The following is a 12,073-nucleotide window of genomic DNA, read 5'->3' as shown; positions in this document are numbered from 1 at the left end:
GTGTGAAGTATATTCACACTGTTGTGAAACAGATCTTCAGAACTTTTTCATCTTGCAAATCCAGAACTGTACTCATTTAAGTCCCCTTTTCCTCATATATCCAACCCCTGGTAACCACCATTCTACTTTTGTTTCTGTGAATTTGGCTACTTTAGATACCTCATGTAAGTAAAGTAATATAGTATTTGCTTCTTTGTGACTGGCTTATTTCACTTAACATAATATCCTCAAGGTTCATCCATGTTGTAGCATGTGTCAGAATTTCCTTCTTTTTGAAGGCTAAATAATATACTATTGTATATATATTACAAAAAAAAAAAAAAGATACTTATGTGTATGTCTCTCTTACCAGACCATAAGAGACTCGAGAAGCTCATATCTCCAATACCTTTTATCCCAAGTGGCTTTTATCCCAAGGCACCGAATTCACAGTTGAAAACCTGAGCCCCAATTCTGGCCCCACCGTTTACCACCTCTACGAGCACAACAAAATTACCTAGTCTCTCTGGGTCTTTCTGATTATGACACAGTCTCGCCTCAGGCTGTTCCTGGCTGTTGGTCTAACATACTTGTGGATAAATTTGTGCTTTCTCAGCAAACTACCGTATGATGTGACCCCAGAGCAGGCTCTGGCTCATGAAGAAGTCAGGACCCGGCTAGACAACTCCATCAGGAACATGCGGGCCGTGACGGACAAGTTCCTGGCAGCCATCATCAGCTCTGTGGACAAAATCCCGTGAGTGCTGTGGTTGTGACCCCCCGTAGAGCCCAGCAGTAGTGGCCTTCTGCTCCACGCCCTTCTCACGAAGTTTCGTCCACCCCACAGGTATGGGATGCGCTTCATTGCCAAAGTGCTGAAGGACTCGTTACATGAAAAGTTCCCTGATGCTGGTGAGGATGAGCTGCTGAAGGTAAGACTGAAAGCTGGCACATTCTTGCCCTTCGGTAATAGCCCTTAGAGGAAAAAGTTCTAAGACTAGGCCTGACCTTAGACCTTTAGTAAGGGCCTTAGCACAGATTTTTGTCAGCAGCTCACCATTGATTGTGAGGTTTTGAAAGTGATTGTAAATAGTAAATGATACCTCTCTTAGTTCTATATAGTTCCTATGTTGTTTGAATGGCACATAAGCATCAAACGAGGAGATTTTCCTGTCTTGATATACATTTCTTTGAGCATTTCTTCAAGTCCTATCTTTTTGCTGAAGAATTGCTCCCTCTGCTGGTGGCCAGGTGGAGGGTAGCAAGCACAGCTGGTTCTGCTAAGGCTGTTGCTGATAACTCTTTCTTACTCAGCTATGCTCCCTCTTTTTTTTTTCCTTTTCTTTTTTTTTAATCTGAATGCTTTTTTCTTCTCTCCTAGTTCTGTGCTTTCCTACAGTGAGGCCTCGATTCTAGACTTTCTATTCAGGTGAATTAATTTTATTTTTTCTGAATGAAACTCTAGGGGAAATGCTGTGACTGTCCTTGAATTCTTCTGTGGAAGAGATGTGTGTTGAGTGACTTTAATTTCAGAGGCATGAACTTGTCCGCCTTTGATGTCCGCAGCATGAGGATGATGTGGGTGTACAAATTATGCTACGCTAATTAGGTCGTGTCCAAGCATTTATTTTAGCCACGTTCATTAGCTTCTTAGAATGAAAGCCCATCTACATGAAAATGAAAAGTGCATGGGGTTGACAGCCGCCTTATTTGCTGCCATGTTATGTGAACAAAGGATGCCCTAAAATGCTTAATAACAGACTTTAAGTCTATGGGTTTTTTTTGTTTTTATTTGAGCGTACCAACTTTATTTTTGGAAACTCTGCAAATACCTACAACTTATTTTCCTTTGTTTCTTTTTCTTTTTTTTTTTTAATTTTATTTATTTATTTATTATTTTGGGGGGGGTACACCAAGTTCAATCATCTGTTTTTATACACATATCCCCGTATTCCCTCCCCCTCTTGATTCCCCCCCAAAGTCTATCGTTTTTATCTTCTGAATCTGCCCTTTGATTGTAGTGATTTTCATTTCTCTTCTCATTTTCTTTTTTTCTGCATCCAGCCAAGGAATGTGTGGTCATTTTAGTTTCAAGCCTTGAGAGAAAGTGTGTGTGTGTGCGTGCGCACTCACGCATGTGTAGTGTTTATTTTTTCCTCACAGGACCTCATTTTCTGGTTTTCTTTGCTAGCAAAGTTATTTATGGCTCACTTGATGGAATGGTTTTTAACACCCACGTCCTTTTCCTCTGTTCCCAGATTATTGGTAATTTGCTTTACTATCGATACATGAATCCAGCCATCGTTGCTCCCGATGCCTTTGACATCATTGACCTGTCAGCAGGAGGCCAGCTTACCACAGACCAGCGCCGAAATCTTGGCTCCATTGCAAAGATGCTCCAGCATGCAGCTTCCAATAAGATGTTTCTGGGAGATAACGCTCACTTAAGCATCATTAATGAATACCTTTCCCAGTCCTACCAGAAATTCAGGTAAGGGGAAAGGGACAAGTTGCTTGAAAGATTTTGTGCGCACGTTGCTAACTCTGAGGGCAAAAGACAAGATTAAATGCCACATCCAGCATTCCCTGGGCTGCATGATTGTAGGGTACATGTCTGAAGTGCTCAGAGCTCCGGGAGATGATGAAGAGGGTGTTTGAGCTATTAAGATGTATTCCTGTAAAACAGACCGTACTTAATATAAAAACAGTGGTTCACATCAGGCACATGTTACTTTGTAATCAGAGAAGAATTAGAGAGTGCTTTTAATATTTGTAAATTAAATGTTCAGTTGTGAGTTCAGGGAGTTGTCTTAGAAAGTTGGTTCTGCTAACGACACAGGTGTTTGAGAACTTTTAAGTTATGGTTGAGCAGTTCTTGTGGGTAGAACTAAAATGAAGTGGAAAGAGAACCAGTGTCCCAAGGCTGTCAGGCACAACGAACGTGCCACAGTTTCTCTAGCATTAACTGTCTTGACTGGCTTCTGTTTGGACTCACTGCTCCAGAGATTTGTGGGGTGTCCTTTATCAACTTCTTACACATGTCACTTGCTGGGGCCTGGCTCCTGTGTTTATTTTCAGACGGTTTTTCCAAACTGCTTGTGATGTCCCAGAGCTTCAGGATAAATTTAATGTGGATGAGTACTCTGATTTAGTGACCGTCACCAAGCCAGTGATCTACATTTCCATTGGTGAAATCATCAACACCCACACTGTAAGTATTTTTCTTTAATGCCTTAATTTCTTTGCTCTGTCTTAATTGCCTTCTCCTGCTGCTGCCCGCTATCTCTGGAAGCCAGAGATCTCATCATCCTTTGATCTTACTGATATCACATCTGCCTTGTTGTTTATCTCCCTTTGCTTATTATTCTTAGCTTTCTTGAAGTGATCCCCAGGCCACCTGCATCAAAATCATCTGGGCTGGTTATTAAAAATGACGTTTCCTGAACCCCACCACAGGCCCGCTGAGTCAGAATCACCATGGATGGGCTTCAGAATCTCCATTGTGACCCCTGATGTAGTGACTTCATAAAATACTGTTTTTACTGCTCCTTCTTTTTACCCTGGCCCTGTGTCTTACTTTTCTAACATGATCTAGAATGCCGGCTTTTTCTTCTGTGTCACCTTCAAGTGATTTTCCCTTGGGTGCTTCTTTCTGCCCCGCCCCCCCACCCAAATTTTTAGAATTCATTCCTTTCCCCTTTGGGGCCATATAGAATAGGAAATGAGGAAATAAAATGAAATTTCAGGGATCGTCATTTCTGATGACATCACATGGGATAATAGCATCTTAAGACTTTGCAGAATGCCCCTAAAATAATGATAATGTTGATCTGATGCAGTTTTCTTTGAATTAAAAGCTATTATATACTGGAAACTTTAAGTATAAAAGTATGAATGTGAGTCATTTGAACTGGTTGTAGGGTACATTGATGACTTGGATATTGAAGTCTGTGAGTGTCCTTTTTTCTTATATAGGGTACATTTAAATCCTTTATATCTGTAAGGTTGAGAGAGTACCAGTATTTCCTCTTCATACGTCATAACATACGTCATTCATCACAGGCCAGTGTGTTGCGTTAATATAACATATTGTTTATTTGGGTTAGTTTGTTGAGGATTGGTTTGTCAGTTCTTTGAACATGGGAATTCCATTATCTAACCTCTTTTGTGCTGTTAGGCATTGTGGATGGGGATGGGGACCAGTGGGTTGAGTGTGTAAACGGAATTGATCCCTGGATGTTGGACACAGCTCCTTTTAGATCACCAGGATGCCATTGCCCCGGAGCACAACGATCCGATCCACGAGCTGCTGGATGACCTTGGCGATGTGCCCACCATTGAGTCCCTAATAGGTAAAGTTCTGACTTAACTGCCCAGGAGCCGAGAGGGGAGCTTGGCGGGAGTGCTGTTATTGTCACCTCCTCTGTTTCTACACTGTTCAAGTTCTGAATACACATCAGGGAAGAAAACAGACGTGACTCCCCCGTTAGGGACTGAAGTCCAGTGGAAGAGATCATTTTAAATGCATAGATACATACAATCATGTTTTGAGAGAGAAATATTACAGGGTTGAAACGATTTGTCAGACATTAAGTTACTTTGTTGTGGATTCTTTGCTTTTATCCTTTGGCATAATGTTTTATTTCTCAGTAAAAGGTGTCCTTGCCACCGTGTACATATAGGCTTATTCAAGTATCTCTTAAACTTGCATTATCTTTTACTTGAATTATTATCTGCTCTCCAGTGTCTTCTCTCTTTACTATATTGATTCTTTCTACCCTCCAAAAACTTCAGGGGAAGGTGCTGGCAATTTAAATGACCCGAATAAGGAGGCACTGGCTAAGACAGAAGTGTCTCTCACACTGACCAACAAGTTTGATGTGCCTGGAGATGAGAATGCAGAAATGGACGCTCGGACCATCTTACTGAAGTGAGTCTAGGAAGGAGGAGGAGTGGAGTGAGTGTAGCCCAGTGATCCCTTCTATCCCTTGGTCTTGGTGAGCAAGTCTGGCTGTTCATCCCTAAAATGATCATCTTGGCCATTGAAGCCTGCTACAATTCTGGTCACCTCATGTATTTTACTTGGCACAGGGCTTCCCTGCCTTATTTGCTAATAAGATGCTAAAATGAATTTGCATCTTGGAAATCCTAACCTTGGTACCCACTCTGTCACAGCTGCATAAGTAAGCCTGGGGCTTTGTGTACCTTGCGTTAGGGTTGCCCAGTGGGACTCTGGGGGGGTAGTGTTTGCTCTGCTCCTGCTGAGGTGCATTTGAAAGGGAGTAGGACACCTGCTAATGTTTAAATGTGTCCCGCATCTGCTTTCAGCACAAAACGTTTAATTGTGGATGTCATCCGGTTCCAGCCGGGGGAGACCTTGACTGAAATCCTAGAAACTCCAGCCACCAGTGAACAGGTAAAGGTTAGGGGTTTACCATATACCATCGTAAGATGCATAGGAACTCCTGTGATAGGCATATGACAGGGCTGAGGAAGGTGGGACACGGGTGCCGAGAGATGGTCACTAGGAGGTGGGCCTGGATGTGACTGGAGGATGGTGGTGTTTAAGGCTTATTGAGAAAGCTGTTGGTTTCTAAATCCAAAGGTAGATGCTTCTAGGGCACAAAGCTCACTGGCACTTACATGCAGTCTATGTGGGCTTTAATTTAACCTGAGGCAGAATCAGTGAGTCTGCCCGGTAATTTTAGAATTTTGTTAAGTGCCTTGGTAGATAGGAGAAAAGTAGAATGTAGCTCCTAAGTTCCGTGGACTCACGATATAGTTGCAGACGTGTGACATATATACCTGAAGCAATTAGAAAACCATTGAAAATTCACTGTGGTGTTGGCTTTAAAAATGCTAGAAGTTAAGCAAAGAGGCCCGTGAGGAACAAGGCATCAGGAAGGTATGGGACTTGAAGCAAGCTTACAAAGAATGTGCACATACAGCAAGAGGGGTATTCTAGACAGGGGAGTCCACGTGAACAGAGGCACAAGGGAGGGGAGATCATGATGTGACCAGACCTACATACCTAGAATGAAGGTGCAGGTGAGGGCGAGTAGTGAGAAATTAAACATGAGGGCAAATTATGCAGACCCCAAAACGTAGGAATTTGGCACCAGAAAGGTAGGAGTAAAAGGCCTTTGTAACCTTTGGGACCATTTGATATTAATTAATTCATCAATGCTGTCAGAGCAGATGGTAGTTGAGTCATCTAGGTGTGTGATAGGGTCCCAGGTCCAGTTGGCTGAGGGGTGGCGCGGCAGTGGGGAGGGACAGATGAGTCACTTCATGTTTAAGGCTCCTGTTTCACGTTTGTAAAATGAGAAAAGTAAGGCAAGTCATTTGTTTTCAAATTTTTGAGCATGGGAATCCTTTTCATTAAGTAACAATATATTTGGAAGCCCTATATATAAAAGATAAAATTGGAGCTACTCTGGAGACACAGATGTAGAGAACAAACATATGGACACCAAGGGGGAAAAGCAGGGTGTTGGGGGGTGGGTTGGGGTGGGATGAATTGGGAGATTGGGATTGCTATATATACATTACTAATAAGAAAAAAATCAAATTGTACACTTTAAATATATGCAGTTTATTGTATGTCCATTATATCTCAATAAAAGTTCTTAAAAAAAAAATTGGAGTTACTCTGGCAGCACCAGGGATGGGCCCTTGGAAGCCCACCCTCCAGGACTCGTGGCATTCCTGGGAAACCCTTAAGGCTACCAGAGGACTGTTTGAAAACCACTGGTTTAAATGAAGTATCAGCTTTTAGATGCTGTGATTGATTACTCATTAGATGTGTGTGAGGGACAGGAAAAGAGGCATAACCAGTAACTGCAACTGGTTTAACCTGGAAGAAGGTTTGAAGTAGGGAAGAAGGAACTGGTCTTCACTGAGAACCTGCTATTAGTTTGGTGCTTTCACCTGTGTTCTTTCCTGTAATCCTTGCACTATCCCTGTGAGGTGAGTCTTTTCATCCTTATTTCACATGTGACAAAACTAAGACCCTTAGAGGTTAAATAATTCACCCAAGACCATTTACTCATGGCAGAACAAAATTTGGATCTAGTTCTGTCTGACTCCAGTTTATGCTCTTTGCATTATCTGATAAAGAGTAGTTTTAGCATTAGAAGAGAAGGGAATATTGGGAAAGGAATTGCTCCAGTTTGGGAAAAATTACAAGTTTGAACTACAAACCTTTCCAACTGTAAATATCCCCCGTCCAAACAGTTCAAAATATGGTACCAGAGCCTTAGCCATATGCTGGGATTTATCAGCACAGAGGTGATCATTGAAGTTTTGAGAGGGAACAGTTGTAAAGAAATGACCATGGGTCGCTTGGAAGTACCAACCCATGCTTAGGGCAAGGAAAAAGTTCAAAGGTGATTCAGGCAGTAACTAAGAAAAGGCACTGGATTTGGGGTGGAAGGAATGGTAATGAGAATCAGTGAGGAGAGAAGTCAGACTGCGAGGAAGGTGCTGAAAGAATGGAACAGCAGTGTGGATCGTTTGCTGGGCGGGAACGTAACGGACAAACGTTTGGCGCCTAGGAGAGATATCAGATACGAGAAGGGTCTCGGGTCTCTTTCCTGATGTTTGCAGCATACTTGAAAGCAGAGGGAAGGCATGAATGTGATTCAGCTGGGATGAGGTGGCAAAAAGAATCAGCAAGAATTTACTGACCCCTGGTGCTGCATTGGTGTGGTTATAACATTCATTAAGGCGGGCTTCAAATAAAATTAAATGATTTCCATGTCCCAAACGCGATAGGGAAAAAATGAGGGGTTTTGTACCCAATAGAGTCCAATCTACTGATTATACCTCAGAGTCCAGGGAAGAAGCCCTAAGAAGCAATATCTGACTTCATAGCTGTTTCTCTTCTGTGAAAAGAGAGCTGCCTCTGCTTCATGCAGTTTCTCTGTCAGTGGTCAGGGTGGGTAAATTGTTCCTCTCTGTGTCCGGAATAGAGTTTGAGAGCCATGTAAATTCAGGTGCGGTTCAGTGTGGTGACCTTGCCACAAACTTCTTTTCCTGACTGTAGGAAGCAGAACATCAGAGGGCCATGCAGAGACGTGCTATCCGTGACGCCAAAACTCCTGACAAGATGAAAAAGTCAGTATCTGTAAAGGAAGACAGCAAACTCACTCTTCAGGAGAAGAAGGAGAAGATACAGTCAGGCTTGAAGAAGCTAACGGAGCTTGGCACCGTGGACCCAAAGAACAGATACCAGGAGCTGATCAATGACATTGCCAGGGTATGGCATTTGGGGGACAGTGATGGCCTGGCCGCGTTGAAAGCTGTCTCAGAGGCTTGTGAGGAGACAGTAGCTGTTCCAGTGACAACATACCTTCAGTTCACGGGCAAAGTAGAGTCCTGTCCTCTGGGGAATTATATATGACTCTTCCAGGTCCTAGCCTGCCCTTTGATGGCTTATTCCATGGCCTAAATTAGTAGGGAGAAGACCCTAGTTAGAGCTTCCTATGTCTCAGTTTGTCTTTGGCATTAAAGAATTCCTCTGCATATGTTTAATGATTACTGTGAAATATAAATTGACGTCACGTTGATCATCAAATCCTTTTGTGTGAATCTTCTCAAGTGAGGGGCTCTGCGCAGGCTGAGTTTAGGCGTCTTTGCCACCATCCTAAAATCACATTATGCACAACTGGAAGCTTGGTAACTGTTATACTAAAATTATCTTTTTCTCCTTCTTCTGACAACATATTTAAGAGGTTTAAACCAGCTTTTTGCAAGTTGGTTCTGAGAATGTGGAGTTCTGTAAAAGTTGTTTCCCTGTCTCTAGAAAATAGAAACGGGGAAAAAAATCGACGCGATCTGGATTTTTTTGTTGATTTTTGAACATAAAATTGCTGTCTGTTAAGAATGTGTGGTCAAGCAAGGCAAAATTAAGCACCGCCGGGCTTAGTGTTAATGATTCAAGAAGCGCATGATATTATTTTTGTAATTTTAATAATTATTTTCAGGATATTCGGAATCAGCGGAGGTACCGACAGAGGAGAAAGGCTGAACTGGTGAAACTGCAGCAAACATACGCTGCTCTGAACTCTAAGGCCACCTTTTATGGAGAGCAGGTGGATTACTATAAAAGCTACATCAAAACCTGCTTGGATAACTTAGCCAGCAAGGGCAAGTGAGTTTTTTTTTTTGTTTTTTTTTTTAATTTTTATTTATTGGCTGTGTTGGGTCTTCGTTACTGCATGTGGGCTTTCTCTAGTTGCAGTGAGTGGGGGTCACTCCTCACTGTGGTGCACAGGCCTCCCACTGCAGTGGCTTCCCCTGTTGCAGAGCACAGGCTCCAGGCGTGTGGGCTTTAGTAGTTGCAGCATGTGGGCTCATTAGTTGTGGCTCACGGGCTCAACTGCTCTGTGGCATGTGCGATCTTCCTGGACTAGGGATCAAACCTATGTCCCCTGCATTGGCAGGCAGATTCCCAACCACTGTGCCACCAGGGAAGTCCAAGTGAGTATTTTTTTAAAGAATCAATGTCAGGATAAAAAGAAGTAGAGGCAATTGGAGTGACATTGGAAAATGTTACTTACAACACACTGAATCTGTTTATTGCATTAGTCCTTTATTTTGCTTCTGATCCTTTGTATAATTTCCCAGTTCCATTTGTTATGGTGAGATGTAAATAAGTAATGTGTGGAGGATTTTAAGGATGCTTATTTCTAAGCATCCCGTGTTCCAGAATATCTTCTTGGCCCTAGAAATTAAAGACTCTTGGAAAGGGATCATTTAATGATCCCCAAACCAGGATGTGCCTCAAAAACCACTTAAGGAACATTTAAATAATTAGGTTCCCCGGCCTCTATACCTCCTGTGCACAGGTCCCCAGACCATGATTTTTTTTTCAGCTGCCAAGAGAGGTCTGATGCATCCTTCTTGGTGCTGGCAGCCATCAGCCTGCCCATTTTACAGGGAAGGAAATTGGAAATCCAGAGACATGAAGTGAATAAGCACAGGTTCTGCTTATTAGAGGGTTAGTTAATTCTTTACTCCAAACTTTTCATTTTAAGAATTTTCAAACCCCAGAAAGGTTCAGTGAATAGAAGAATAAACACCACATACCCTTCACCTGGATTCACCTGGATTTAACATTCTGCCACATCAGCTTCCCCTCTTTGTAGTTTGCTTACTCTTCCATCTGTGCTTTTCCTCTCCCTCCCTGAAGACTTCGTGGAGTGAGGCAGGGCTGACATGAAGGGGTGAAAATCAGGTCCCCCTAACCCAGATTGTGGAGTCGGCGCCTTCTGAAATGTCCCCATCATTCTGTGAGCACTTCTTGACTTTGTGGCACAGGATGTTTCTGGTTCAATTTGTACTTTTCCCTCCCCAGGCTTGGAATTAGCTATTTCCTCAAGTATCCCGGGTTCCTTTTAATGAAGAATGGTATTTAGAAACCAAAATCTAGGTACCAGATGTGCTTATTGTCACAGAGTCATTATTGTTTCAGGCCTTCCAAACAGATAGGCCTGGGTTCTCATTTCTTTTTTAATGGCTGCATGGTATTCCGTTGTATAGATAACTATAACAGTTAATCAGTTCTTCATTGATAGACATTTACATTGTTTCCAGTTATTATAAAAAGTTCTGCAGCAAATAATCTCTTCTACATATGTCATTTTGCAAATGTAGGCATATTTTTGAAGATAAATTTCTAGAAATGTAATTGCTAGGTTAAAAATTTTGTGCAGTTGTGATTTTGGTAGATATTTCAGTTGCCAGCCATAGGGATTATTACCTTTTACACAACTACCCGCTTTTCTGCCCCAGTTCTTGAGACCCTTCCCTTGAAGAGTCCTAAATCGCATTCTCATTCTTCTCTATTCTTCCCTTGCTTACTTTTCTTACTGCCTCTCACCTTGATGATCCCAACAGCCTTCTAACATCTGTTTCTTTTTCCTTCTCCCATTCCTCTGTAGTTGCTGTGCTGGCTTAAATGCTTTTAAAAATTATATATTCTAGGATTTTTTTTTTTTTTCTCTGCACAGCCAAAGGGCTTAAAGTGACTCCCTTGGGATTCAATACAGTTCCCTCAGGCTGGCATTCTAGAAGCCCTCACACTTACTTTAGCTGCTTAGGTTCTGAGAGGGACATAGAAGGATTCAGACACTGTCAAATTTGTGTGATCTCAAATTTGATTTAAATCAAAGACAAAAGCAGTTTGGTACTTTTTCGCTGTTTTGCAGAGATATTACTTAGGTGAATCCTAACATTTATTTGCCATTTTAGAATTGTTTTTGTTACTTATGCTTGTATATGGGAAGTTTGTTTTCTGACCTCATATTCTTGAGTTATCAACAAAGATTCATAGTAGTTACTTATAGAAAGTGACATAATGTGATTTTTACAGGGTCTCCAAAAAGCCTAGGGAAATGAAAGGAAAGAAGAGCAAAAAGATTTCTCTAAAATACACAGCAGCAAGACTACATGAAAAAGGAGTTCTTTTGGAAATTGAGGACCTGCAAGTGAATCAGTAAGTTTTACTTTTTAACTTTGTTTATATATTGGTTTTTTTTATTTCTGCATTTGTCATATCCTTATCTTACTGACTTTATTTCTCTTACCTGGATAATCATGTTTATATTTTATGTGTTTATAATTGGTCAATTAAAATAAATAAATAATTATTATATGCAGAATTTGACCTAATACTCGGAGTTAATTTGTCTGTCATAGAAAGGAAGGTATTTCTTTTCCTTGTTTGTGGAACATTTGTCTCAGGACATTCTAATTTTCCTCTTTAAAGCAGGAAGCCATTCCTTCCTTTTTTTTTTTTTTTCTGTGTCCAAACCAAGGATAAATAAAGAATAACGAGAAGAGGAGTGCACTTTATTCCACTTGAGGCATGAACCAGGGGTTTACCCTCATCTTCTTCTCTGGGAAGCTTGCTTTACATGTGGTTCATGGACCTGACCTGACCTGACTTGACCATGCTCTCCCAGGTCCTGGCCCAGCTGCCATTAGCAAGCATTTATTGAGTACCTGCTCAGTCAGCCCTGTGATCGAAGGCAGCGGAGCTTTCTGTTATTGTGTCTGTTTAAATTTCTTTCTAAATTTTGCTTAAAAT

General features: G+C 41.6%; 1 protein-coding gene across 1 annotated transcript in view; it reads left to right on the top strand.

Annotated features, from left to right (window-relative positions):
* IQGAP1 (IQ motif containing GTPase activating protein 1) overlaps positions 1–12,073 on the top strand; it is a 97,886-nt gene that overhangs the window by 78,381 nt on the left and 7,432 nt on the right. The window contains exons 27-36 of the mRNA XM_057720406.1: positions 596–736; positions 827–911; positions 2,238–2,470; positions 3,058–3,190; positions 4,229–4,331; positions 4,774–4,909; positions 5,308–5,395; positions 8,027–8,239; positions 8,967–9,133; positions 11,357–11,479. Of these exons, the coding sequence (XP_057576389.1) occupies positions 596–736; positions 827–911; positions 2,238–2,470; positions 3,058–3,190; positions 4,229–4,331; positions 4,774–4,909; positions 5,308–5,395; positions 8,027–8,239; positions 8,967–9,133; positions 11,357–11,479 (1,422 nt within the window). The remainder of the gene's footprint in view (positions 1–595; positions 737–826; positions 912–2,237; positions 2,471–3,057; positions 3,191–4,228; positions 4,332–4,773; positions 4,910–5,307; positions 5,396–8,026; positions 8,240–8,966; positions 9,134–11,356; positions 11,480–12,073) is intronic.

Source organism: Hippopotamus amphibius, chromosome 2, assembly GCF_030028045.1.
Source record: "Hippopotamus amphibius kiboko isolate mHipAmp2 chromosome 2, mHipAmp2.hap2, whole genome shotgun sequence".
In the NCBI taxonomy this organism is placed as follows: domain Eukaryota; kingdom Metazoa; phylum Chordata; class Mammalia; order Artiodactyla; family Hippopotamidae; genus Hippopotamus; species Hippopotamus amphibius.
The sequence above is the reverse complement of the archived record's forward strand: the minus strand, read 5'-3'. Positions and strand labels throughout refer to the sequence as shown.